Raw genomic sequence first — 27,443 nt, forward strand, 5'->3', positions numbered from 1 at the left:
ATGCTTTGAGTACCACAGCATAAAATTCTATTAATCTCTAATGTATTTTGTTAGCGACAAACTAGCAAAACCTAGGATGGTAAAACCAGAAATGTATCTGCATGGCGAGATAACACTAGGTGAGATTTTTAAAGCATTTCACACTAACATAGTGTCATAACAAAAAACTTTATTTATTCACACATTTACATCCATGTACAGTCTTGTCAAGTCATTTCAGATATAGAGAAAAGAAAAAAATACAGAAATTTGGCACACCATTCAACATTTGAACCCTGAATTAATATGCCTATTCCACAAAAAGGAAATATAAACAGTCTTGTTTTAGATTTATATATAGTGTATTTTAGAATGTTATTATAGCCATTTTCATGCCACTGGTATTGTATTGAATGTCAAAGTTCAGTGATACAGTCCATAGTAACAGTGAACACCTTGTCAACACCACAACGCACCACAACTGGATGCATCTGTTAGCTTGAGGAGGCTAAAGAGCATCAAGCGCTGCTCTCCAGTAGAGCCTCGAAGTCTGGTGAGCAAACCATTTTGTGTTTAACATTCCCTAACACAGTCAAGTCGCCCGTTCGTCCCTCTGTACCAATAGAGACCAGTTCCTGAGAAAACAGGGAGTAGGGGAGAAAAGTATGTCAGATTTAAATATTTATTCTGTGACAAAACAATTCAGCAGTGGTCTGAAGAGAGACACTTGAAAATAAATGGTGTTGCACAGTGAAGACACAGACAAAAACAGAGAAACATTAACCAATATACTATCATACCTGAAGGAAGGAGCATGATGCTCCTAGAGACACATCAAGCGTCACTTGTCCCAGTATGAGCTGTACCCGGCCAGACTTCCGCACCAGCATCTTTCCTACAAGACCTTCCCGCAGATCTTTCAGATTGCAAGTATTTTCTTCAGCTGGCTCTTCCTGTTAAATATTAGAATGTTGTTTACACACATGAACACAGCACTGATCTCATCATTTATTTGTAACGTAGACAACAGCTACATCTACCTGAGACTCTGTCTTCAGAAGTACCGACTGCCCGTCTTCTGACTGCACCTCGGTTTTCACCGGTCTGATATCTACAGTGGGCGGCTGGCCCGGGAGCGAGTCAGGCAGCTGCATGAAGAACAGCTCCTCCCCTTTGCTTAGACTCCACCTATGCAGCAGGTCCGGCAGAACTTCAGGCTCCGGCAGTGGAGGAGGCTTGTAAATAGCCTCCGTCTTCTTTATTTCAGTTTCCTCTGGCTCCTGTTTCACTGAAGAGAAGAAATTGTCCATTTTTAGCAATGAGTTATATGGACAACACACCTCGAAGACATTAGAATTATTAGAAAGACAAGCTGCTAAATTTTTTGTTTTACCTTATTGCAAATTATTTATACCACCAGCAAAGTAACAATAAAAGCAGAGTGCATTTTAGTAAATTTACCTTCTACGGCAGGTTCCATGGGTTCACCATCCTCCTCTACCTTCTCAATTTTCACAGTAGCAGCATTAAATTCCTCTCTGAATCCCCATCCTGATACAGCAAGAGGAAGCTGGACAGGGCAGCTACTCTGCTCACTCCTCAAGAAAGGATCATCTATAAACTGAAAAAATGCAATCGGTATGACAACGGAAAATACAAAGTAAATAACACTTCATAATGATTTGAATGTGCCTTGTAGGGTGACCTTGAGTGCTTTTAAATAAAATGCATTATTATTATTATTATTATTATTATTATTATTATTATTATTATTATTATCCCTCGACCACAACTCACATTATCTCGTTCCAGCTTACGTAGAATCTCTTTGGTCTCCTCCTCAGTTTCTCTCTTCTCTTTTTTGATATTGATGATGGGTGAAGGTCCAACACTTGGAGCATCTCTCTCGTTTTCATAGCCACCTACATGTAATAGAGAAAATCACTTCATTACAGTGTTCAAGACATGACAGAGCAAGTAAGTCGTTATCCAGCTAAACACCCACCTCTCTTTTTCAGCATCATCTCTGCAGGTCCCTGTTCAAATATAGAGTGGGACTGGATGACCTCAGGGCGACCCCGGCCCCTTCCCCTCTCTCTGGGACCTCGGCCCCGCTCCACATCTTTCCTATCTCTTCTCTGCCCAACTTCAACTTTTGGTCTGTCGAAATAGACAGAGAGATAGAGTTATTGATCAACATTCAGAAAAACAGTCCCCACATCTTTTTCTCTTGAGGTCAATTGGGAAACTTACTCTTCTTTTGCTTTTCGGCCAATAATGTTGGGTGCATATGTTTTCTAAAAAAAAGAACAGCAAAAAAAATCAAAATGTGAATAATTACATTTATATGGCAATAATTGGAAATAGAATTTTATGTCATTCACTCAGTTTTCACAGATCACATTGGCGCTGTGCCTACAGGGTCTTGATTTGTTCAAGTTGTTGAGGAGTTTACATTCAATGGTTTTACAGTGTGTTCATTTCATACAGTGCTTTGTTACATTGACACACAGTATATTACCTTCTTCACTCCCCCAAGGGTGAGGTCTCTAGAACGCATTGAGGGGAGACGGCCAGAAGAAATGCCAGCCGATGGTCGACGACCAGTCAGAAGACCCCTGCCACTCCCTCCGGGGGTTGGGACACGTTGACCACTGTTATCATTTGAGCCTGAATCAGCCATCCTAAACAAGGGTGAAAGTGGAAACATTATTGAACATTATTACTCATTATATTCATATTGCAATTTGTGTCATGATTGACAGATTAACTTAAAACTTTCTGAACTTCCTTTATCGTTCTAGCTGAAAAAACAGTACTGAGTTTCAATTGTTATGTTAATGTATTTACTTTAATTTTTGATGCATTATGAGCAGCACTCTAAAATGCTGTTGTGTATGAACAACAACTTGCCTGAATGTGTAAATGTAATTGTTTATCATACTTATATTTCTCTAATGCACAAACCAAATTATAACCAAAATAATAGATCAATTATCAATAATTAAACCAGTATTCTCTCTAATGGCCATCAGGCTGGGACTCCTCTGGCTCTAAAAGGCAGACCGACTGCATGTAACTGTAGCTATTTCAGTATGTTTTCAGTTCATGAAAGTTAACTAACATTTTGCTCATCTAAAAAAGTCTTATTTAGCATTTGGTTGTACTAAAAGACCCTCTAAGGAAACAGATACAGACAGGTACACAATGGTTTTAAGCCTGTTTTGGCCTGCATCAGCTCCACCTAAGCTATTTAGTGCGCTAAACAGTATCTGAGACTTTTTAGTATGTCCAAATCTTTAGTATAAAACCAATAGTACATGAAGTGCATACTATTTCTGTTTAAATGCAAGCACTGGACACTAAACCTGCATAAATATCACACAATGCATTGCAGAAGACAAACACCATTAAGTTCTGGCTTAACGTCAATAATACTACATTTCAAGTAAGTTTACACTTTGCTAGGCATAACATTCTTTTTAAATTAGTTCTGACTTTATGGTAAGCATGAGTTACCATGGTTACATGTATTGAACCAGCAAGGGGGCTCTCACGAATTACAGTGCTCAGTGCATTGGGGGAAAAAAACACACTACCACAAAAGTATGTTGAACAATAGCGCAGATACTGAGTACACTGTACAGTACTGTAGAGTGTGCAATCACAGTAGCTACGTCCATTCATTACATAGAGTGTATGATGTGTATTAACCTCACTAATGGCTTCTCAGACATCCCTCCTCGCTTCTCACAACAGAAATCAATACCACTTCAGCTTCGAGCTAGCCTCCAGGAGCGAAGAAAGAGCAAATGAGACATAAGATGTGTCCCAAACATCTCCACGCATCCTTCATAGGACGGACGCAAGACTTGGGATGCACCCCAGTAACGTTACCAAAAAGGTAGCATTGGTTACAGTCACTAGTTGTTCACTAAGTTAGAGTAAACCTGCAGATAAAGTTGAACACTAGCTTCAGTCTCACAGCGTCTACGTATCATTAAACAATATATTGATTTCTTGTACGATCAGTGTGGGTTTTCTGAAATGAAACGTGTTATTCTCGTAGCATTAACCTCAGCAATTACATTTCATTTACACAAACAAGTGACAGCCGCCTCCTGCGTACATGTCTAATGATCACTACACACTGCTGTCTTTTCAGCAAGCACGAAATATTTATATTTAGTGTCCAAAAACAGCAAATATTCAGCAACACGTGGTCAAATCTCTATACGAATACATGGGTACAATGTAAGGATAATGCGCTTTAACACTGTCGGTGTTCACTTTTGACACACATATTTCGTCCATATACTTACGTTAAAAGTACTCGGATGTCCTAATTAGAGAATAACTCCAAAACTTGTTAGAAGAGTCATCACAAATGTGTCTTTGCTAGTGCTGTTTCTGACACTGCATGATAACACGCAGCCATGACACTTCCGCAGTGTCATCAGCGGGAGTTCATGCGGAGCAAACCTGCGCACAAAGAACCGCAGTCATCGGTTTTCTGTTTAATGCACGGGAACGGGACAGCTTGGACATCATTTAAAATGTATGTACATGTAAGGACAGTGGTGATCTAAATTGGGAAATGTGATTTGGTGTGTGCCTGCTGATCAGAGGTATAATTTTTGTTGTTAGAAAATGAGGTTATTCGTGATGCAAAAACCAAACAGACCTTAACCCTAATCCTAAAAAAAAATTGAAAAAATAACTGTAATGCAACATTATCGCTTACATCAGAACTACAGTTATTAATGAACATTTAATTTGTATTTATATTTTCATATCACAACACAGGTATAAATTACTGAAGATATTTTCCCCAGCTTTGTCACCACAACTGTAAAGTGCTGGTGCTGGTGCTGCATGGATGGTATACCATAGGTGGTAATAAATGAAGAGTTCCTCAATACAACTGGTTAAAGTCCTTTTCTGACATTACAAATGTTTTATGTAAATTGGGCCAAATACTCAAGTTCACACAGAGCAAGCCCTCCCCTAACAAACTGGTTACTCCCATCTCTGGAGTGGGGAGGGTTATTTGGACAGAGGCAGGCTGTCATGGCATGACTAATGATGGATGATTGCAGTTTAATTACACTCTGAGGGTATCACTTATCTGTGGCTGGCTAGGAATAAATGAAGCTTTTCAATACCATTCAGAGTCTGTGGAATTACAGCGATATATCTTTGTCATTTTTTTCATACAAATATGATGTGTTTGTGAAAAGTCTGCACTCTCACTATCAGTGTGTTGCTTATTGTAATGGTCTATTTTTTGCAGCGGATTATGGCCATTAATCTGGGGAGGGTCTCTAGTGATTATTATTTTTTAATCTCTAATGAAATCCCCAATGAAGTCATCCCATAGGGTTGAACCAGTACAAAAACATCCCAGTGAAAATTAATGCCATTGTAAATCTGCTTACTCTGGACTTACACAGTGGCATCCCTTCCCCAAGGATGGCCTGGGTGGAGATGCCCCATGGAGTTAGTCCATATGGCATAACAGTTGGCACATATATATTTTTGAGGTCTTGATGGTGCTCTATGTAATTTACTGGGACATCACTCACAACGTAATCTCTTATGAATACTCTGTAGCAAGTGAAGCATGTATAAAATGGTTATTTTTCACTCTCCAGACTCTGTGTTCATCCATGTCTCAATATCTGAGAGGTGACATTTATGAAAGCAGCTAAGTGCTCAGCGTATATTACAGTGTGAGGATTTCATGCCTTAGGCTGACTTACGGGCAAGTGTTGTGTTGTGTATGATTGGCCAGCGAGTGCATGATGCTCACAAGGTTGACTGAGTTCTTCACTGTGGTTACGCTCCAGTCAGAAAAATTTCAATTTTTTGCATCTTTTAGGTTCTATCCATCCTGTGTGGCTTCATATAGGAGTCAAGTAAACATCATCCTCAGCGCCCACAGCAAAAATGAGATTGGGAGGGGGGAGGAGGTGGTGTTGGGTGAGTGTGGGGGGGTGGGGGTTAGAGTGTTTGTGTGACACAGAGAGAGAAACAGAGAGAAACAGACGGAGAGCAGGAGAGAGAGAGGAGCCTGTGTGTTCGTTTCACCTCCTAATCAGTTTTCCTGGGGGATCTATCATCGACTGCAGCAGAGGAGGCAAACAAAAAGCGGAAAAAGAAGACGGTAAATTTCAGACTGGCTGTAATCTTCTCCCATCCCAATTTGGAACATCGTACAAGTAAGGAATTATCTTATATCAGCCTGCTTAAAGATGCCCATGGTGCTCAGAAAATAATAAACCCACTGTGTTGTGCCCTCAATGTATATGATATGATATAATCCTATGATGTGACAGCGCGTTTCATTTGTTCATTCTCAAGTCATATTAGTCGTGGGTCAGAGGATTGCTGAAGTTGGAGTCATCTCTTCTTGCTCTATTTTCTGCTAATGAATACATGCATATATGTATTACCTGACATTTATTGCCATCTCTGGCCATTTATCATTTCCCACCAATGCCAACTCACATACAGCAACATTTTCTACAGTTTATGTAATGAGATTGGTGCTCAAATTTCCAGATGTTAATTGTGCAAGGGAATGCAGCACATAATAGTGTTAATCGCACAATTTTTTTTTTTTCAAAAGCTTGTTCATTGAACTTCACACAGTGTTTCGAGATATTTAATACTATGTAATTGTGATTTCACTACCTTTAGTTTCAAAAATACATTAAGACAATTCTGTTTTCTTACTCTGCTTGTTCAACTGTCTAAATATATTGTTAACTCCCTTAGAAGCAAAAAAAGAAGAATCACTTTGAACCACAGGGATGCTGTCTGTGCCCTGCTCCATATGCATGAATGCAGCAGCTTCTTTCGCGATGCTGTCTCACACAGATAACAACATCAATGTGTGTGTTATGGATTTCAGCAGAAGTAAGAATTTAATTGAGCACTTACCGCTTGATGTGCACTCACAAACACTTACTCCTCAATATGGTTTGCTGACATAGTTATTAGTTAGACATAGTTGCCTGATTTTGGAGAAACTGGTTATCAAAGCTGGTGTTGCAATAGAGAGAACTACAGCTCAAATTTCAATTTAAAGACCGATGCATAAATGAGGGCAACAGGATTGTGGGAATGATATGGAAACCTCTGTCTGAACTGTTCTCACATGCATTCTAACCAAAAATGGAACACATACACACATACACACACACACACACACACACACACACACACACACACACACACACACACACACATGTGGGGACTTTGATGAGCGTCCTGTGAGAATCTCCTCTTGCCCCATTTTCTATCTCAAAAAGACCCACCATGGCAAGAAATGAGAACAGCAGCTGGAAACCAAACGCGTGGAAACACACGTGCGTGATGCAACAGCTCTCTCCCCTGGCCCCCAGTGTGAACGAGCTACCGCACAATTTCACAGTTCACAGGCTTTAATGAGCTGCTGCAGACTGTCCATCATAGTGACTGGTGAACACCTTAGCAGACCTTGAAGTCAAGCAATGACACCAAGGCATCTTTGTCCGTGTCTGATGCAGCATCACCCAGATATCAAAGTGAGCATGTTATGATTGTTTGTGCACAATTGCAAGAAGGTTATTTTTAGGTACATGTGTGATTAAGAGTATGCTTCGTGTGAGAGGGCTTGGAATAAGGGAAACGTGCCATGTGCTACACTGCATGGTGTTGAGATACCAGATTAGTAAGGGAGAAAATGATTTACTAGAGCAGTAAGCAATATTAGAGGAGAGGAGTGCAATAAAAAAACTGAGGCAGGATGAAAATTACAAGCACAACCATGGAGGAATAGCTGTCTCAGGGCAAAAGAAGATGACCATTGTGCACATGCTGCAACGACTCACCATCAGTTCCAGTGAAGAAAGGTGACAGCTAATCAAACACAACATAGGCTGACCAAAATATTACCCCCAGCCCTCTACTCAAGGCTGTGTGCAGTAGCCTGAATCAAATGCCTGATGGACAGCTAAGGAAATATAACTATACATCATCGGCTGCTGATGCTCTCCTATCTCTGCCCAAACGATGTAAAAACTGCTGGAAGATTTCCCTTGAGCTGTGAGAAGTCCACACGTCCAGCTGTTTTAAAAAGGAATACGCTTCAGTGAGGAGGCGGAAGTGTTTAAAATGAAAAAAAAAGTTAGCCCTAGTTTAAACTCTTGCTGGCAGGTGGACCATTTACTCCTATTTGTAAACCCCATCCTTGAGAATTACAGAAGATTGAGAGAGAGGCAGCAGACATGTGGTTGCTGGGAGACTGCTGTAGGTGGATTATGAAATGCACAGGCAAGAGCAAGGGAGGAGGACAGTCACTCAGCCAGGAGCGTATCGAGTTGTATAATAATGGGAAATGTCAGTTAAGGGCAGGGAAAAGGGAAAAGGAGCAGGATGGTGAATAAAAAGCCTAGACACAGATCCCTAAATGAAAGGTTAATTGGATTCTGTCTGAGCTGTGGTGTTTCTGAGCTGCTATACAGTGTCCACTTTGGAGCTCTCTGTGATACAATTTAATCGCTCTCAGCAGATGTTGCCATTCTTGAACAATGGTATTAGAGTCCCATATTACACTGTGGTCTAACTATCCCCTTTAATCTCTCGGTTTAATGGCAGATGACAGAAATGGATGCAACACTTTCCACCCCCTGCAATATCCAGATATGTGAGGTGAGCTGTGATTCCTTCCGCATCATGTGGGACATGACCCCTGAGGACACTGCCAGAGCCACACACTTCTTCATCGACCTGAGCCGCAAAGAGAGCAGGGACCCCAACCGCTTTAAACACAGGGTAGGACAATCTGAAACTGCTGCACTACCAATCCAATCCCTACCAACTTTCATCCCATTAATATGCCTGCTGCTGTTCAGGTTCATATTCCAGATTCACACCCATCGCTAACATTTCTTCCTATATAATGTTCAATATATAACATGTATAACTTATTGAAGTCTAGTTGGGTTAACAGCCTTATGATATTCTGCATTGGTCTGAACACGGAAAGCAGCGGTTGCGCCCTTTCAGTCACTTCTAGTACACACGAGGAGAAAAATGAGTGCAGTCAACAGCTTCAGGCCAGTGATTCACTGGTACATTGTTTCCACTTAAAATGGACAAAAACTGCAGCTGCAACACAGAACAGTTTTCATGCTAGTTACATTCATTGCACATCCTCAAATTAAGCATATTTTAGACACACCGACATAAGGCAATGAAGAAGAGCTTTTGTCGTCAATGGTTGATCTTTTTTAATTATATTTGTCAGAAACTATTATTTTAAGCAGTGAGAAGATAATCTACCAGCCATTCCTGAATATGTATCCAAACATATTATCAACAAAATGATTCAACATATTATTTTATGCAGCTGTTAACTATTTTTCTAACATTGTGCTTTAGGAAATAATTGACTTTTTTACACTGGTTGAATGCCCACAAAGTAATGGTGTTCTCACAATTTACATGATCAAATGGAAGCAAAACACAACAAATTGTGCCCCAGTAGCCGATGTGTAACATTTATGATCCCCCTTCACTTCAGCAAAACTCTGACTGTAATTATGGCATATAATTGCAGCTGGCATTCAAAAGCTGGAAAAGTGCTTTTGTAAAGTCAAGGCAGAGGTCGGACTCTCTGCTCTTGAATGGAGGATATGTTCTAAATCTCTGATATACAAAATGGCACAAACAAACTTGCATCAGCGATGTTGCTATGGATATATGAGCCTCTGAGCGCAGAGTAATTAGCTGTGCTTCTTAGAGGACTTGGCCAAAACAAAGGCACTGATTCGATTAGATGTATCCTAGTTACAGCAGCTTGGGCTTGAAGTGGAATATCATGCTAATCAGGGAAAGTTTATGGAGGGAAATGCTTGATTTAACAATTGCATTTCCATTTCCTTTGAAATGTAAATGAAATCCACAGCAGCCTGTTATGACCTTGTATTCTGTCCTTGATGTCAACTCCTTCCTGCTTTGTCCTCCAGGATGTGCCAACCAAGCTAGTGGCTAAGGCTGTGCCACTTCCCATGGCAGTGAGGGGGCACTGGTTCCTCAGTCCTCGGACGGAATACTGTGTTGCTGTCCAAACTGCGGTCCGCCAGCCAGATGGGGATTACTTGGTGTCGGAGTGGAGCCAGGTGGTGGAGTTTTGCACAGGGGGTAAGACATGCCATGTCTGACAGCTAAAACACTGATAATATATGCCATAAAATATGAGCGCTTTAACCAAGATAAGAAAAAAAAAGCTGCAGTGCAGAAGTGGTAAAAACAGTTCTGTTTATAGCACTGGGTAGTCATTAGCATTTGAAAGCAGTGCAGACTTTGGAAATGATTACACAGCACGTGTCAACTTTGCAGACTATGCCATGGAACACCTACAGCAGCTTCTTGACAAGGCCAAGGGCTCTGCAGGGAGGCTGCTGAAATTCTCCCTGTTTTATCGCAACCAGCACCCAGAATACTTTGACAATGCCAGGTCAGTGCTGCATTCTACATTTGCATTGTTATTGTATACCTAAAGTCATGACAGTAGCAATAAAGTCTAATACCCTCTCATTTCTTGCATTAGAAAGGAATGGGGAGGACTGATGCGCCCAGCTCTAAAGGACAACAGTGGGAGTCATGGTTCTCCTATCAACGGTAAATTGCATGGAGTCTTCTTCAGCTGCAACACAGAGTTTGATACAGGCCTCCCTCCCAAAGACTCCCCATACGGTCCTCTGCGGTTCCACATCCCAGCTGGGCACATGCTGAACCCCAACATCTCCCTATATTTTGCAGACTTCTACTGTATGTACACAGCCTACCACTATGTGGTGCTGGTGCTGGCCCCTGTTGGCTCAGAGGGAGACAACTTCTGTCGCACCCGCCTCCCTATGTTGGACTTGGCCTCCAACCCCTTCCTGACATACACCGCCCCTCAGGGGCCAGGGGAGGAGCCCCTGTACTGCCATGCAAGTGATGTCATCCTTGAGGTGCTTTTCACAGAGCCGGTCCCTTTAGATCAGGGCCCTGTGGAGCAGATCAGCGGGCACCACCAGCTTATGAGTCTGACCACAGCCAATGCCAAGAAAGACCCAAGCTGCAAAGTGTGCAACATCAGTGTGGGCCGCTGACAGAGATGACGATTTAGCACAGACCTGGGAGTGTCTAAGCATAAAATGCTGAAACACACAGCACTGAGCCCATCATACGTAGGTCAAAACACAGTGGAAACAGCCTACCTCATGGGGTTTCTGCATGCTGCTTTCCCTCTTCCCTCCTGCCTGGACTAGAATAGTGAGCATTAAATAGAAGACTTTTATAATGTGTATTGCAGAACTCCATTATAATCACAGCTGGAAATACAGTAGACATCCATCCATGATCGCTGTAACAAAACATAATTGTAGACACAACAGTTTGGAGAAAACTGGAGAAAATCTGTGCTCCTTATTTGTTGAGAGTCATTGGTGCTCTCTGATCTCCTCATGGTTTTTTAAAATGAATTTATTTATTTTTCGTATTTTTCAAATCTTTTGATTTGCTTTTTTCTTTGGATGTGTTTAATTTAATTTTTTGTTTTGTTACTTTACAAGAACAGTGTCTTTGATACAGCCCGGTAGTGCAAATACTAAGTGCATGCCACTTTTAAACATCAGTGGTTTCTAAATATTTCAGAGGTCAATTTTTGCTATTGTGATCACTTTTGCTATATCTACTTCTTATAATGACCTCTTTACAAAGTCACTGCCAAATGTTCTTTGTCTTTTTTTAAAAAAGGACCTAATGTTTAGTCAGTAATGCCATGTTGTAGCTTTCTCTCTACTTTTCCACATCCCATCCATTATTTGACTATTTCTTTCTTTTTAAAACAACAATTGGAGTTATGATTTGGTAATTCCTTATTTCATGACATATGGTGTCAAAATCTTGCATGACAGACTTTAATTATTAAGTGTGGTGCAATGTGACAGAGAAAGCAGGACCATTCAGTGCATTTGGGATTTTAGAAGAAAGGTGGTATCTCAGAGTACCCTTCAGTCTTTGTCAGCAAGTCTTGGCTCTGTTAACAGGTCACAGCTAAGATTAGCTTTTGTGCTATGGGGCTTGCATAGTAAACTCTGACCTATTTGTGAATGCCCAAAGTGAAAGGGATCCCCTCTGTGATGTGCAAGAGAAATACATTGGCATGGGCAAATGTAAGATATGACAAGAGAGGGTATGGTCTGGCACAGAAAAGTCTACCATTTGATGCTTTATTTTAAACAACTTTGGAAAAGACAATGTGAGCAAAATGTACATGTTTTAAATACTTTTTCTCTATAAAACAGCAGTTGCGAAGATGCCTAAACATTTATGAAAATAAAAGAATCAAGTGAAAACAATGCAAATGTAATAAAATGGTTAACCTCATCTTCACCCAGTACTGATGTATTGAGCAGTAGCATATTAAACAGGGAGTATATCTAGGGCTGAGTAAATCATGCCCTTTCACTTAGATTTTTTCCACGACAGAGATGTGAGCTCACACACACAGCAATCCTGTAATTCTGTCCGCTGTTGTTGTCCCAATAGGTCTTACTCTGCTCTCCTGGTGAGTAACTGATACAGAACTCTATCTTTCTCTTAGCATCGAGCACTTTAGGAATAGTAATGTAAAATTCAAAGATATCTGTTTGTGGTCCTCCAAAGCGTTTCTGCAGGTATGTGCAGGGCACATTTTTGTAGCTCTGCCATGAATCAAAGGTGATACGCACATTCACGTCCTTCTGGAAACTGATATTTCTGACTCGGACAGTGCCTTGGAGGGCCACTTCAGTAACACTGCAGTTCTCCAAGATAACCATGCTGTCTGCAAGCTTAGCACGAAAGGCTTGGAAATTTTCAGAGGGCTGTGGGAAGGCCAGTTTGAGCCGTGTTCCTGGGCAGCAAGTGCTGACAGTGCAGCTGTAGCCATCCTCTTTAATGCTTCCCAAATCCTGCAGTGATGGCAGTAGGTCGAGGTCAGACTGCTCCTCTTCATCACAAAAGACTCGCACGGCTGTTAGAGACAATCCCTTTGAGTCAGCAAAAACCACATGTTTGTTCTTGATTGGGATAAGAATGTCATCATCATCGAATTCATCCAAGAATTCGAAGAGAGGGTGGTTCAGATAGGCTTGGCCTAAGATGTCAGAGGTTATCTCTTCTGAAACTGCAGGACGGATGCATGGTCGCAGGGGCTTCAGAATGGGTACCCAAACATGAGGACACAGTTGTTTACTTTGGTTCAAGCATAGCCTGACAGCAATCTCCATAAGTCCAGCTGACTTGGCCATTGACCCAAGGCCAAACGCTGGCAGGACACTTGTAAGAGATATAAAAAAACAATCAATAAATACTGCTGCCCTGGAAACTTGATTACATTTTTGTTTAATCACTTTAAAATGTGTCCTAACTTGGCTGTGAGGTGTATTATGGAAGGCTTTGCCCAATTTAAGGTGACAAGATACCAAAAATAGTTACAATTCATCTACTCTTTTTTTTATTTTTATTAAAGTGATGCAAGATAATGCAACCTACATTCTGCAGCTGAATCACCACAGATATAATGTGCATCAAGCTCTTACCTTGTGCTGGACATCTGCATACTGGTAGTCTGGTGCTGAGTCTTTGGTTGGAGTTCTAGAAAAAAAGAAAAACAGGCATATCAGCATTAAAACTGATGTTATTTTTACAATGTTCCACTCTGTAGTTCACAAATATATCTATAAGGAGTCTTAAATATGTTTTAAGTCTTACTTACTAACTTACATGTGCAGCAAGTTGTAGTCTGCACTCTCAGTCAAGCCTTTACCCACAGGAGAGCCTATTTATACTACCTCATGTAGCAGGCTCCACCCTCTCTACTGACCAGTCATCTCAATATGGTCGTTTTGTGTTCTTCTAATGCTGTCTGGTTTACACCTGCCTTCATGCTGGAGCACTATTGTTTGAAGTTATCATTCTTATTATTCATTTTCTCTGCCAAAAATGTTTGTGCAGTAAAAATCACAAGACCAAAAGTCCCTACAATTGGCTGGTGTGTTGCAAATTCCACCTACAACACACCTTTTGTGGTTTAAAATTTGTACAATATATGTATGTCACATAATGTGCTTGTGACATCCACTATCTTGCTGTAATTTGTACTGTAGGGACATTTTCTGTTTTATCCAATTTTTGAAAAAAAGGAAGATTAATTGAGGGGAGCACAGATCAGGGTTAGGGTTAGGGTTATATTTTATATACAATATTTGATAGTACACTTGAAACCTGTAGAATTATGTCTTTTTTTTTTTACTGTTGTAAGCTCAAGTCCTCTGCATCTGGTATTCTAAATGTCAATTTTTTGCAATTTTCAGACCCCAATCATTGCCGTTTGTGGCTATATTAAACTTAAAAGGTTGTGTGACTCTGGAAGTGACCTATTTTCACCAGTATCATAGCTGAGAAGATGTATGTCAAATTGAACTGCCCAGGCTGATGAGGTGATAAAGTCCATACAGGTCTACTGTGTGAAATTCTACTCTCCACTGCATTGTGGAAACTATTTCAATCATTCAGGGCTATATTCTCAGCACTGTCAGTGTTCTGTCAACAAAACAGGCGGCTTGGATACAGGCCCAGGCCTCAATGAGACCTGGGTCTGCATCCAAACTCCCGGCGAGCTGGCTCTTGGCCTAAGGGGATCACTATCCTGTAGTACGTCAGAATGCGTGACTTTGAGGAGTGCCGGATTACAAACAACTCTCAGCATGCCTATCACTTAACCCAAGAAGCTATTTAAGTTTCTTTTGCTTTACTTTTGTATAACTCAGGAGGTAACAGTGTTATGCACAAATAAATCCAAGCAGTTGTTTAAATACTGAGTTACATGAAAAATGTACCACACATAGAATTCCTACACATAGTGAAATGCATTTGAACACCAGATTCAAGGACATTATGATCACGTATGTCCTCCACATTACTATGCAAGAGGTTACAAGATCAAATAACTACAAAAGCAAAATATTATTGCAAAATCTGAATGAGGTCAAATAATGCTGGGTGTTTAATTGATAATAAAATGAAATGCATTATTTTCAAACATTTTAATGGTTTTATTTTTCTCTCAAATCCACAATTTCAGACATTTTCAAGATGTAAATGATAAGTCATTTACCTGTAATGCTGCTCTGTATGTGCTTTTGAAAACAAGAATTATTTTTGGTCCTTAGAAGGATCAGCAGTGAAGTTACAAAAGCAGACACGTAGTTTAGTTTTGCAATGGCCACTCAGTCAGTCCCAGTTCAAATTACATTTGCAATTTCTGTGAGGGCAAACAATAACCACTGGTTGGTTTCACTGAATCGCTTACATAACAATGCTATTACAACAATTACATGACATTAATGCACATTAATGTGATTGTCATTCAAATGTTGCAATCAAAGGAGCTCTTGCAAACGGCCATGCACATTCTCAAATGCGCCTCAGGCTCATAAACACTATGATGCACTGATGTAATTTCACCTCCCAGTCATTTGATGCATCTTGTTATTGGGCAGCAGAGAAAAAGTCCAATAATGGAAGTCATCCGGATATAGTAACAGGAAGAACGATGAGCAGATTAGTTAGACTTGCCTTTGCCAATCTCACAGACAATACACAACACATCCGAATGCATTGTAATTATGTAACCAAACTCACATGCTTTAACATGTTTAAAGCAGAGCCAAAAATAACCGCAAATGACAGTTTGGTGAACAGGGTTCATTCATCAGCAATCACAATACCATTTACACACTTATATTTGCAATTCATTTTTTCAATTCATTTACATTTCTTGTACCCATGTCACCCCAAATGTCTTTGTTTGTATCCCATGAGTGAGTGCATAATCCTGAAAACAGCAAGAAAGGGTGTGTCTCTGTATGTGATCTCTGCAGGTTAAACTGTCCGCTCCTGACTACTGCTGTGTTACAAGAAAAGAGCCACAGCTCATTTTATGATCTCCTGAAGCCAAAGGTTCCACACCAACAGAAGCACCTGTAACATAAAACACAGCATGTATTATTATATTTTATTGTTTACAGTAGTTTAGTAAAACTGCAACTTATTATAAACATTACTGTGCTTTTTTATTTATTATCTGTTGCCAAGAAACAATGAGCGCTGCAAAAAAGATGAGCTAAAAATAAATCCAGATGTCACTGCAAAGCCTTTGCAGAAATTAATTAGCAGATGTCTGCACAAGAGGGTGTGCGGGCAGTATGAAGTTAATGAGAAAAGATGATGCGGCCAAGTTCATTGTTGCTTACCCTGACATTTAAATTAACTGCACAGCTCCGCTTGAAACGAGTGGTGCTATGGTTCGATAACGCATCAGATGCTGAGAGCCCTCTTCAAGATCCACCACATACTCTCTAAAGGGAAGAGACACAGTAGACATATTATCAGCTTTTTCGGTATCTATGCAAATAAATATAATAGTGCTGGGTGTAAAAGGTAACACTGCCACCTACTGGATCATGACAACAATGACAAAACATTAAGAAAAATGTTGATGAATAAAGTACCTCTGATCATCTGTTTCAGGCTCAACCAAGATGTTTTCCTGTCTCTCTTTCACCCGCAGAAACACAAAGGAGTCCAAGCAGGGTTCTGGTACTGGGATTACATTAGAATAGACCGGATTTAGTGTGACGCTCAGCGAAAATCTCACAGCAAATACCATCATCTGCCAGTGCATGCTATAATAGCAGTATTTCGAGCATAGTTCATCCAAGACCTAACAAACAGATAAAAAATAGAGACAGTCGAAAGAGGAATTCTACCTGCTTTGAGCATATCAACTGTCTGTAGGTTAGGGGGCATCCGCTTCAGTGCTACAGTCTTCAAGTAGGTTTCTGTGTTAGCGTAGTACCTGGATGCCAGAAAAACAAACTTGTGTCAGGTAAATGGCAATCATGAGAAAACAGCTCAAGTGACTACATATTACACTATACTCACTCTTTGGCAAATGCAAACTCCTCAGGTGAAAGCAGTGACGGATCTCCTTCACCTCGAGACTTTTCTCTCTCGAGGACATGCGGGAAGAACTTTTCAATCTAGACGTGGCACAAAAAAACCCAGCAATTTTGTCATCTGGCACTGGGTGAGATGAGAGCTCTACTGCTCCAACTGTATTGTTGACCTGACTGACCTTCTGCAGACGAGAGCGCAGGTAGCTGCTGAGCACAAAGCGGATCCTGTCTATTTCCATGCGATGGACGCTGGCCTTCGCGTCACCTTTCTTCACCCGCTGCAGATTGTCTTCCTGATGGAGGAAAAATCGTAACACTGTCAGAAATTAACACTTTCATTCAAAAGCAAGTTAAAATAATCATATAAGTAAAATAATTAGGCCATATAACGATTAGGTACAACTGTGTGGCTAGAATCCACTGGTTATACGCCAAATACATGAGTATACTGATGTGTGAAGTGTATAGACTACTAGACACAGCTGGATCTGCCATTTGGACTCCTAACAGCCACCATGTTACCTCAGTCACAGTGACATACAATTACATAAATAGCTTCTCAACATTAGTTTGACACTCAGCATGGTAACACGATCCCACCCATCCAGAAATAATTGCTCACAAGTTACTGCACAGTGTGGGGGACACTCTACATACACGTTAGAAAATGAAGGAACTCATAAGAGCCCATATAGCCTTCCTTATTGATTAATTTATGCATATAATGGGGCAAATAAAGTATTATTATTATGTGAAACAGTTTTCACTATTTTCTAGCCTTTACTGAGTAAACACTGAAAGGCTCAATTTGGTCAAAGGTACTGTTACTATGGTTTACCCCCAGTACTGTACTGTGAGTATTTCCATCTCATTCCAATGTATACTTCTACTCCACTACATTTCAGGGGAGAGTGTTGTGTATTGTACTTTTTACTGTGCTACATTTATCTGACAACTGATTACTTTACAACTTATGATTTTACATACAAAACATACAATCCCCATTAAACCTATCAAGCTCTGATGTAAATTTAACTGGCCCAGCAGAATAAATGAGGTGGAGCTGATACAGTTCATATTAGCTCCACCTTCATCAGCTACAACTAGGGCCTGACCAATACTGGATTTTTGAAACCAATGTGGATACAGATATTACGGAGTAAACTTTACTGTAAAAATGTACACTAGGGCACTGAAATAGTAAACTTCTGTACATAGATAACTCGAGGAAAGAAAAAGGATCAAACACAGAAAATGCTGCCTACATAAAGTTAAAAAAATAAAAATATATCGGCACATGGACAGCATATATGCCGATGCCCGATATATCTGTGATAGGCCAATATCGACCGATAATATCGGCCGATAATATCGGCTGACTGATATATCGGTCGGGCTCTAACTACAACAATATATCTGAATTAGAAAATACATTTACAGTATAACTAACAGAGGCCATTTTCTCATTCTCCTCAACTTCAATTACATGTTTATGCAGTTTCTTCCTGAGGTGGAGCTGTGATCACTTTCATACTGAAAATGTGTGACTGTAAGCTAACAGCAGTGTGTCTGAGCATTAACAACGAGGGAGCAGGACTTACTGCTCATTATTTACCATGTGAGTCAGCTGCTCCATCACACACTCCACCACCTCGGATTTGTTCTCCAGCAGCTCCGGTGAGAACTTCTCATTCAGCCAAGCCTGTGAGTGACAGAGAGGAGAAACATCTGTGAGGACACTGCAGGTCTGTGTCTGTTAAGATCATTTTGGTGACATTAGTTAGCTCACTTCTTCCAGTTTAGCTATGAGCTCTGCCGGGGTCATAATAACATCCTCCTGACTGTCATCTTGGTTGATGTCGCTGCCGTCGTCTGACAAAGCGTCCGACATGGTTCACTTTACAAAGTGCGCCGAAAAAATATTAAAGTTAATCGAAACGTAAACGGTATGCTGGACTATTCAATTTAATTTGTACGCGGAATAACTTGTTTAAAATGTTAACAGGAAAGAGTATCGCTGACTGCAGCGTGTGAACACCTTGTTTATTCGCGCCACTGACTGAAATCCCGCGAGATGAAACGTGCTCATAATCCCCGTGTACAGGCTGTAAGGCAGGGCTCTTCACAGGATGTTTAGTGTGTGCACTACTTTTTAACACGCTCCATCTCTCCAATGCTTTACTTTATAGATAATAAGGTTCGCGTAAGTATCATGTTTGGAGTTAATGCCCACTGTTTCTACCAATTGATTTCTACCTAAATTAACAGAGCCACAACCAGCTCCTAAAAGTCGCTACTCAGGGTGTGTGGAAATCTGAGACTTACACTGTGTGTGTGTGCGTGCGTGCGTGCGTGCGTTTGTGTGCGTGTGTTTGTGTGTGTGTGTGTACATCTACATTTGGAGTTAAACATTTTCTCTTTTTTTGACATTGTCCTGTTTATTATTGAGGTCAGAGAAAACTGATAAAGTGAAACTTAATGAAAACAAAAATAACAAAAAACATTCTGGTATTAAAAACAAAATGACATTGACAAATCAGAACTAGCTATTACAGGCATCCAAAGGATAGAAGATGCAGTATATGTATATAGTACTATATGGAAATGTTTATAATTGCATGGCCTGTAACTGACAGTGAGTAGTTACAGGCTTTCAAACCCACAGTAGATCACAGTGGTCATAACATAGCAGCCAGTTTCCTGAAGTCAGCATGACTTGTCTCAGCTAAACAAACAAGCACGTCTATGTGGTCTCTCTGTCTTTCACCCTGGCATATCTCTATCACACTGTCTGGTGTGAGTTAAGCAGAAATGTTATCGTTTTAGACCCCATTTACCCCTAGTTGATCAAGGCAGTTTTAGAGCTGATTTATAGCCAGTGCCTTATCTCGAACCAGTTCTTTGCTTTTCGACAGCCAAAGAACTGGCTTTTGGTCTGAAAACTTGATCCAGAACACCACCAACTATTTGCTGGTAATACAAACTGCATCTGTCAGTGGCTGGGGGTGGGGTTTTTGTATGTTTTTGTGGATCCTACACCAGACCTTACACAACACCCCACCACCACTGACCTCAAGCATTGTGTCTCTTCAGACTGTGCAATGGAGGAAATTTTGATCCAGACAAAAAAGCTGTTAATACGTATTTGCTGTGAGATGCGAGGAGCTGCCGGAGACAGCCGTCAGTCATGTGACTCAGCGGCCAACAGCAGAATCTCATTTTGCTGATTTCCTCTTTCTCTTTCCTCTTTATTGCTCTTGCCTCAGAGTTCTGTGTTATTTTCACCAGTAATGATGTTGCATCCGCTGTGGCTGCATTACTACTGCAGTGACACTCAATATAACACATAAGGTCTTACAGCAGCTTCCTTTGGTTTATATCTGTGATGCATCAAACCTGCACGGTACCAGCTTGCACCGCAACCTCCAAAGGTGCAATCACAAAGGTGCAGATCAGGTATTACACCTTACATTCATGTCTAGAGATAAAGTTTGTGCTCAAAAACAACATGAAGTGCAACATGAAGAAGCTTATGTAACTCATGAAAAAAAACACGTAAGACCTATTTAATCATGATGGTGCCACTCAGTCACCAGCTGACAAATGAATAATACATGAATGAATCTTTTAATGATGGATACTTTTATATCAACAATTACTCTGACATGATGAATCCTCCACATGTATGTTGGTAAGAAGAAAGGACCAATAGTTTAAATCTTTTTATTTGTGATTTTATATCAGATTATTTAATATCAGTTTAAATACATTTGAATGACAAAAATATCTATGAAACTATCCAACATTGATATACAGTATTATACAGAATCACTATGTTCAACAAACCTCACAGTACAGGGCAATGGAATCATTTGTAGCTTTAAAACAAAGTCTACTGAAATTGTGCAACTGAGGACAAAAATGTGCAAGATCTGTGGATTTGACACAATATGAATTGAGACAGTAGTTGTGATAGCAACCTGTAGCCTGTACATTGCTCGCTTTACATGCTTATTGCTTAATTTACAGTCAAAGAAATATCACATGCATGAGTATCCTACATAGTTCTGCTGTGAGTTAAAAAATAATAATGCAGAACCATCACTGCTCGGACTTCACATCCCTGCAGTGTATTTTGGTTTTGGTCAGAGAAGATTAACACAGTCAGTCAGTTCATCACAGTACTGGTTTCCAAAAAGGGGGGTGGTGTAGTGGTGTACACACAGAATTGAATTTACCTTATTCAGGTGTCACATACGGTTTAGGTTCCAAGCTGCTAAAATTACAGTGAGCAATAGAAAGCTGGGCTGCTTCCTTTTGATGTAAAGGTGAAATAAAAAATCAAAACAAACCTTTGACAAGTAGAAATGACTGACATCTGGAGTTGAAATGCAAAGAATCACAGCTTGTGAGGGTAAATGGGATTCATGGCAGGTAAGGTATATCCAGTTTGGGGACTAAAGAGAGGAAAGGAGTAGGGATATGGGTAAACAGCTGAGCCAATGAGAGCAGTGTGAGCTGGACTCATTGGGACGTGACGATACATCAGCTGAGACTGAGGTAGCCTCATTCTGTTGGGGAGAAATGCGGGGTACAGTGAGGGTTGATGCCGAGAGTCCCTCCCTGATCTGTCGTAGCTCGACAGGACACACGACGCCGGCATAGTGGCCGAGGAATGGGACAGACTCTGCTGAGTCAGGGGAACTTTTTGTTGCATTGTCCTGGATTTCTCCCTCTTCTCTGCTGGATAAAGCCAAGGAGCCGCGTTGTTCATCTTCTTTGCACAATTCAGAGAGTCGTTCTGCTGCATCAACCTACTCTGGTGGATTTTATAACCTGGCCGAATAGGAGCAGGGCGCAGAAGCACAGATTTTGGAACAACTTTGGAGAAACTAGAGGTAGACGTTGGAGCCCAGTCAGACTTAACAGTGAAAGATGAGTGAAAAGCCTGAGTGAAGTTTTTGGCACTCCCTTTGTGGATTGACTTCAAGGCAGAGTCTTTAATCTGGCCTTTAAGTGAATCTGTGGAGCTGACTTGAGAAACGTCTTTGTTCTGTCCTGCAGGATCTTTAGATGTCTGACTGCAGTTCAGAGATTTGCTGTCCTCACTAGAGCTAGATGTGTTTTTCACAGTGTTGGAAAAGTTTATGGACAATTCTGAGCTTAATGCAGGTTTATCTTCATTACCTGCTGGACTGTCCTCTGAAGAAACAGAGTAAGGGGAGGGGCTGCGGGAGGAAGAGGAGGATAAGGGCAACGGGGAGCCATCAGAGGAGTTGCAGTTCCGGCTGGAGGAAGCCCAAGCTGGAGACTGAGAGCAGTGGATGACAGAGGGCCTTTCTTTATCCTCACTCTGTGGGCTCAGGGGCAAGCTGAGGCTGGCCTGAGCCATTCGCTTTTTTTTCTCCAGAGGAGAGATGACCTCTCCAGCTGCTGAGGGGATATGAGCAGTCCAGGGGCTTGTTGCAGGGACCTGAAGACGGTGCGAACATGCAAAGACAGAAGCGCAAAGATCGGAGGCCGCTCTATTTGGCTGAGAGCAGTCCAGATGGTGTCTGTCAGAGGTGGCCGGCCAGAGAGCGGAGTGAGGGTGCATCCCTGCTTCACTTTGGCAGGCAGCCTCTGGACTCCTCTGGGTGAGTAACTGCAAAATAATACAGGGAACCTTTTTAAAAACACAGCACACATTTAACCACTTTTTAAAAACTTTTCATCAGGCACATAGTATGTTACCTCAGAATCAATCTCCTGATCCGACTGAGTCCTTTTCCTTTTCCCCTCAGCCTTGTTGACCTTGCCATCCAAATTTCTCTTATATGGCTTCCGTGGTTTGCTTGGAGGCAACGGTTTGTCTTCTTCTCCTTTTATGTGTCTCTCAAAGGGCAGCACCAACCTACATTTATTTCTGATTTAGAATCACTTCATTGTGATTGAATCAACAGATTTGTTGGAATCAGAATAACCTTTACCTTTCATAGTGTCTTCGAGTGCAGGTAGCAGCACTGGTGCTGCCTGGACTTCCTCCCAGCTCGTCATACACTTTCTTCCAAAGACGTCGTGCTGTAACCTGTTTGATAACACAATGAGAAATACATCTCTTTACAATATTTGCCAGGGGCCCAAAATTATCATTTATGATGTACATGATTGGTAATACTTCACTCACAGGTCCTTTAATTTTATACACATTTCCTGGAATTTATGTGCTGTAATTTGTAGGTATTGAACCGTTAAAGACATTTTATAGAGAGGGTGGTGTAATTTGGTACAAAATATAAGACCAAACAGAAAAAAGTGTTATGTAGGTTTAGTTGGCAAGAGTCAATTCATTATATTGTAGTTCATATAAAGCTGTTAATTTGTAAAATTCTTAATAACTTAATAACAATTCTTGAAAATAAGTTTCACTGTGTAGCTCTGTGTGGCAAAGCACATACTATATTAGCATATCAGGTGGTTTCCTAAAAACTTTATAATGAGTACATTTCCAGTATATTACCAGATGACATAATCATTCTTTCAAAGAAATGTCCTAACAATGAACAGCCACAGAAGTTACTTTTAGGAAAATATTGAAAAAGAAACTCACACACAAAAAATACACCAGAAAGAATTCCTGCAGACCACATATGAAACTAACTACTTCTTTTTTTATTACAATTTGTGCCAGAGTCTATTGTTAAATACCTGTAACTTACTTAGAACATTTTGTTTAAAATCAAGGGACCTGTAAAATAAAGTAATTCCACTTAGTTTTTTGTGCTGTTTTGGACATTTGTACATTCCATATGAAGGAAACTATAGTGATTAGATATTGTTTAAACTCCCAGCAGGTTAGGGTGTTACTAATATGAATTACTCTTGTATTTCAAATTGTGTAGTTACTTCCTGTTATGCACAATTTTACATTGAAAAGTAAATTTTCCCAGTGACACTGTGCTTTTGGTTCTGAGGTTGTGTTGGGTGCTTGCTCCCCACTAGACCTGGTTTCATGCAGATCTAGTTTGAAAAGTGATTTTGGGGGAAGGGAAGTGGCTAGTAACCCCCATGTCTGCTGGTTCATTTTCATTTTTAAGTTTATGCACTTATCTTAAGTTGCTGTGTTTACACCCTGAGAGTCAACTCTGTTTAAGATAAGATATTCCTTTATTAGTCTCACAATGGGGAATTTACACCATGATGGGGAAATTTAGGGCCCCATTCTCTGCTCTACCGTCCCATTTCAATATACGTTGAACAGGTCCTATAGTGACAACATCAAAGACGAGTGCATGGGTGGTGATATACTGAGAGCTCAGTAACTTAAATGTCCCCGGCTGAGGTAGCCACCACAATACAGTACTTGGCCTATAGCTGACATTTTCAGTCACGTATTATAATTTCTGCGAACAACAGTTGAGTAAAGTAGTTGTACTTACTGAATCATAACCACCCAGTTTCTCAACGGCTTTGTAGATCATCCAAAGATTAACTGAAAGAGAAAAAGAAGAGCATGAAAACCATCTTCAATTGAATGCAGTATTCATATGTTGCTAGTACAACTACTCACTCTGCTTGAAGCCCAGATGTGGAATCCTTTCGATAGGTGTACCTCTGCCCTTCATGAAAGAGTGCAGATTTGACACAAATGACTTCTCCTCCATCTGCAGTTGATTGGGTCTCACTTCTTCCTCACATTCAGTTGTAGAGTCATGAATCTCAATCACTAAGGGAGAAGTCTAACAAGAAGAAACCAGATGCGTTAAGAGGTGCGTTTTGCATCTAAATCAAATCACTACCGTGAATGTGACACGGTCCACCGCGCTGATATGGAAAACCTGTTTTACAGTTGAAGGTATGATCATAAAATGGGGAAAAAAGTGACACACAGTCATCTCATGGGACACAAATGTAGAAATGAAACATCAAAATCAGAGGGTAGGGTTTTACCGCTACTTTCAATAGAAAACCACTACACATCCTGTCTGGAGAGAAAGCAGCAGACTTGTGGGGTTTTTGGTCTAGAGCTGTCAGTCACTGGTATCAGAAATGTCACTTTGAAAAATAAACATAAGCCAAAACAAGAGATTTATACCATTTATACCTACCCGTAATATTCAAATGTAGTAAATGATATACATCAGTGGTGACTGATATGAAGATTTTGACTTCCCAGACACAGTTGCTTTGTAATATTCAGAAAAGAACTGATTCCTTGCCAGATCTATTTCAGCAAAACTGTAAGTCAACTGTTTTGAAGAGGAATTTCAAATACCAAGAAACCCCGACTACTCAGAAATCCAGTGTAAGAAATTGACAATGTCACTATTTGTGGTTTGCAAGAAAGGAGAAATGAAACAGCAGAGAAAATACACAGAAATGAACTAATCTGTTAGAAAGCTCTCACGAAGAGAACAGCAAGGACTGAGGAAGAGGAGCTGTTGATGAAAATGATACTGTGTCTGTATTTTCCATAACACAGTATGTTTTGATACAGTTGTGAAATGACATTTTAAAAGTTTGACTTCCTTTAAGCAATATTTTTTGATAAATAAAATAATATAGTGTAAAAACTTCATTGTGTTTTTTTATGTGGGCAGTATACGGTAAACTGAAGTCAAATGTATATGCATCAAATGATAGCTGTTAGAAAAACAATATCATTCCTGTCATGTGAACACAACCTCAAAAAGCCCAAATAGTGATCCAGTCATTTCTGTAATTGCAGTGAAATCAAAGATTACGGTATGTCACAGCAGATATTTAAGTGACAAATTTCACATCGCTGCTACTGCTGCGTCGATTAGTTTCAATAAGCTGGATGTCAAGAGAGACCACAATGGACAATGTCAATATTTTAGTTTGAATCATCACACTTAAGAAGCTGCTTTATTTCTATGGCAGTAGTTGTACAACACAACAGCTCAAGGTGGTTTCATATTGAATCAAGTTCCTCTATGCGGTTCCTGGTTCCGAGAAGTAGGCCTCTTGAGTGAGTAATAGTGAAGGTGCAGGCCTCTAACCAAGATAGCCCCAACTGAGTCACAGTTCATCTGCTCCACACTGCTGTTCCCAGCTAACAGCTAACAACTCTGACTTTCCACTGTTTGTCTATATGACCAGGGAGAACACCTCAGTCAATCTACTGTTTGTATTTGAAACAAGAGGTGTTTCAAAATCTACTTTGCAAATCACATTTGAATTTCCTGTATTTCCAGATTTGGCTTATAGGCTATATGTGCAATATCTGCAAAACCACATTTGCATCAAAGGTCATGGCAGGTGCTGAGAGACTAAAATTGTAACATTTTTGCCTGGGATCTTGCATGAGATTCACCGGTATTCACGAGGGCCTGTTTACTTTCAGTTATTGTTTTCAGAACTGATTCACAAAACCATCGGGTTTAAGCTTCAATGGTTGCCTACAGGAAGTGTCTGCACTCTAAGCCACGTACTATAGCCCTTTTGCTGCAGAGCTCGCTCTAGCTCAGAAAGTGAATATCATTGTGAAACGTTGAGTTGATTTCCACTAGAAGAAATTTCTTTTTTGGAAAACTGTGTGGGTGATGTTGATGTCAAAGTGTTGATATGTTACTCTCATAATGATTGTCAGTGGTGTGCTGGATTGATGCTATCGACAGGCCAAAAGTCACCACAGAAACCGCCAGGCTTTCAACTCGCGTCAGCCTTGGAAATTTGGTGAGCTAATTTGTGTTTCTCATATTGTACCTCTCATTTCAGTTACCAGAATGATGGCTCTGAGCGGACCTCCTGCAGTTTCTGTATGCGCAAAGAAAATATTGCGGTCTGTGAGATGTGCGTGTGTTTTGAGGCCCTCTCAGAATACAAAAGGAGAATCATTTATTCCTCGTTACTCATTTCACAATTACCCCACCAAGATGAAACAACTGTACGCACACAATCAGCACTTCACAATTTGCCAGTATCTCAAATTCACTAAAAAAGGGAAATGAAAACAAAATGTACAGCTCACACTGTGTAGTCATCACTGTAGTCACTGATTAACTGTAACTGATGAAAATTGCCCAGACTGCAGCCAGAAGGCCAACTGACACTTTATGAGGAGTGACTGAGGTTCGTACCTGATTTGATGTCCCTTTCTCTTCTTCACTGGCTGCGGTTTGTTGTGACGTCTCTCTCTGCTCCTCTTGAGTTTCAAACATTGAAATGAGACAAATGCATATTTAGCACGCCTTAAAAAAAGCCCCTTGATTATTTGAATTTGATAAGCCACACTCAAACATTACTATATGCAACTATACACAATCTGAATAGATAACGTATCTTTAATACAAATTATTCACATTGACCGTCACTGTTGTGGCAGTTCATATAGTTTTTTGGAATGGTCAGATGACACATCAGCACAAAAAATCTGTAGAACATATTGTCAACTGAGCCTGATATAAAACCACAGGTTGC

The 27,443-nt window shown here is 40.4% G+C and overlaps 5 protein-coding genes across 6 annotated transcripts; 1 reads left to right on the forward strand and 4 right to left on the reverse strand.

The window, feature by feature from the left end:
* Window positions 1-160: 160 nt before the first annotated feature.
* On the reverse strand, window positions 161-4,409 carry polr3d (polymerase (RNA) III (DNA directed) polypeptide D). Its single transcript, XM_053325416.1, has 9 exons — window positions 4,302-4,409; window positions 2,501-2,663; window positions 2,233-2,276; window positions 1,985-2,139; window positions 1,777-1,901; window positions 1,441-1,600; window positions 1,020-1,267; window positions 780-932; window positions 161-614 (listed from the first exon to the last, which is right to left on the reverse strand). Exons 2-9 carry the CDS (start codon window positions 2,660-2,662, stop codon window positions 498-500), a joined length of 1,164 nt encoding a protein of 387 aa, XP_053181391.1. The 5' UTR covers window position 2,663; window positions 4,302-4,409; the 3' UTR covers window positions 161-497.
* A 4,213-nt stretch (window positions 4,410-8,622) lies between these two features.
* Window positions 8,623-11,126, forward strand: LOC128365014 (phytanoyl-CoA hydroxylase-interacting protein). Of its 2 annotated transcripts, none has more exons than XM_053325628.1 (4): window positions 8,623-8,799; window positions 9,996-10,170; window positions 10,369-10,490; window positions 10,584-11,126. In XM_053325628.1, the coding sequence occupies exons 1-4, from the start codon at window positions 8,623-8,625 to the stop codon at window positions 11,124-11,126; spliced, it is 1,017 nt and encodes a 338-aa protein (XP_053181603.1). The 2 variants fall into 2 exon arrangements, with proteins under 2 accessions (XP_053181603.1, XP_053181604.1); XM_053325629.1 differs by having other exon boundaries at window positions 10,369-10,486; window positions 10,580-11,126.
* Window positions 11,127-12,218: 1,092 nt separating this feature from the next.
* Window positions 12,219-13,650, reverse strand: ppp1r3c2b (protein phosphatase 1 regulatory subunit 3C2, duplicate b). The gene is made up of 2 exons (XM_053325858.1): window positions 13,602-13,650; window positions 12,219-13,338 (listed from the first exon to the last, which is right to left on the reverse strand). Exons 1-2 carry the CDS (start codon window positions 13,619-13,621, stop codon window positions 12,474-12,476), a joined length of 885 nt encoding a protein of 294 aa, XP_053181833.1. The 5' UTR covers window positions 13,622-13,650; the 3' UTR covers window positions 12,219-12,473.
* Window positions 13,651-15,102: 1,452 nt separating this feature from the next.
* Window positions 15,103-19,067, reverse strand: gins4 (GINS complex subunit 4 (Sld5 homolog)). The gene is made up of 8 exons (XM_053325420.1): window positions 18,811-19,067; window positions 18,637-18,723; window positions 17,201-17,314; window positions 17,008-17,105; window positions 16,833-16,921; window positions 16,575-16,665; window positions 16,317-16,421; window positions 15,103-16,044 (listed from the first exon to the last, which is right to left on the reverse strand). Exons 1-7 carry the CDS (start codon window positions 18,910-18,912, stop codon window positions 16,325-16,327), a joined length of 678 nt encoding a protein of 225 aa, XP_053181395.1. The 5' UTR covers window positions 18,913-19,067; the 3' UTR covers window positions 15,103-16,044; window positions 16,317-16,324.
* A 1,747-nt stretch (window positions 19,068-20,814) lies between these two features.
* Window positions 20,815-27,184, reverse strand: arid5a (AT rich interactive domain 5A (MRF1-like)). The gene is made up of 6 exons (XM_053325566.1): window positions 27,104-27,184; window positions 24,571-24,739; window positions 24,440-24,492; window positions 22,991-23,088; window positions 22,755-22,914; window positions 20,815-22,665 (listed from the first exon to the last, which is right to left on the reverse strand). The coding sequence occupies exons 1-6, from the start codon at window positions 27,182-27,184 to the stop codon at window positions 21,421-21,423; spliced, it is 1,806 nt and encodes a 601-aa protein (XP_053181541.1). The 3' UTR covers window positions 20,815-21,420.
* Window positions 27,185-27,443: the final 259 nt, after the last annotated feature.

This window comes from Scomber japonicus, chromosome 9, assembly GCF_027409825.1.
Source record: "Scomber japonicus isolate fScoJap1 chromosome 9, fScoJap1.pri, whole genome shotgun sequence".
Taxonomy (NCBI): Eukaryota; Metazoa; Chordata; class Actinopteri; order Scombriformes; family Scombridae; genus Scomber; species Scomber japonicus.

What these genes read in the sequence shown, in the direction of transcription:
- polr3d (XM_053325416.1), bottom strand. Translation starts at nt 2,662, where the DNA reads ATGGCTGATTCAGGCTCAAATGATAACAGTGGTCAACGTGTCCCAACC. An exon ending in CCCTTGGGGGAGTGAAGAAG is followed by an intron (nt 2,277 to 2,500) that starts GTAATATACTGT and finishes TCTTTTTTTTAG; the next exon opens with AAAACATATGCACCCAACAT. An exon ending in CATGGAACCTGCCGTAGAAG is followed by an intron (nt 1,268 to 1,440) that starts GTAAATTTACTA and finishes TCTTCTCTTCAG; the next exon opens with TGAAACAGGAGCCAGAGGAA.
- LOC128365014 (XM_053325628.1), top strand. Translation starts at nt 8,623, where the DNA reads ATGACAGAAATGGATGCAACACTTTCCACCCCCTGCAATATCCAGATA. An exon ending in CCAACCGCTTTAAACACAGG is followed by an intron (nt 8,800 to 9,995) that starts GTAGGACAATCT and finishes TTTGTCCTCCAG; the next exon opens with GATGTGCCAACCAAGCTAGT. An exon ending in ACTTTGACAATGCCAGGTCA is followed by an intron (nt 10,491 to 10,583) that starts GTGCTGCATTCT and finishes TGCATTAGAAAG; the next exon opens with GAATGGGGAGGACTGATGCG.
- ppp1r3c2b (XM_053325858.1), bottom strand. Translation starts at nt 13,621, where the DNA reads ATGCAGATGTCCAGCACAAG. An exon ending in ATGCAGATGTCCAGCACAAG is followed by an intron (nt 13,339 to 13,601) that starts GTAAGAGCTTGA and finishes ATCTCTTACAAG; the next exon opens with TGTCCTGCCAGCGTTTGGCC.
- gins4 (XM_053325420.1), bottom strand. Translation starts at nt 18,912, where the DNA reads ATGTCGGACGCTTTGTCAGACGACGGCAGCGACATCAACCAAGATGAC. An exon ending in TGCGCTCTCGTCTGCAGAAG is followed by an intron (nt 17,106 to 17,200) that starts GTCAGTCAGGTC and finishes TGCCACGTCTAG; the next exon opens with ATTGAAAAGTTCTTCCCGCA. An exon ending in GAGTTTGCATTTGCCAAAGA is followed by an intron (nt 16,922 to 17,007) that starts GTGAGTATAGTG and finishes TCTGGCATCCAG; the next exon opens with GTACTACGCTAACACAGAAA.
- arid5a (XM_053325566.1), bottom strand. Translation starts at nt 27,184, where the DNA reads ATGTTTGAAACTCAAGAGGAGCAGAGAGAGACGTCACAACAAACCGCA. An exon ending in AGAAAGGGACATCAAATCAG is followed by an intron (nt 24,740 to 27,103) that starts GTACGAACCTCA and finishes TCTTCTTGTTAG; the next exon opens with ACTTCTCCCTTAGTGATTGA. An exon ending in ACATCTGGGCTTCAAGCAGA is followed by an intron (nt 24,493 to 24,570) that starts GTGAGTAGTTGT and finishes TTTCTCTTTCAG; the next exon opens with TTAATCTTTGGATGATCTAC.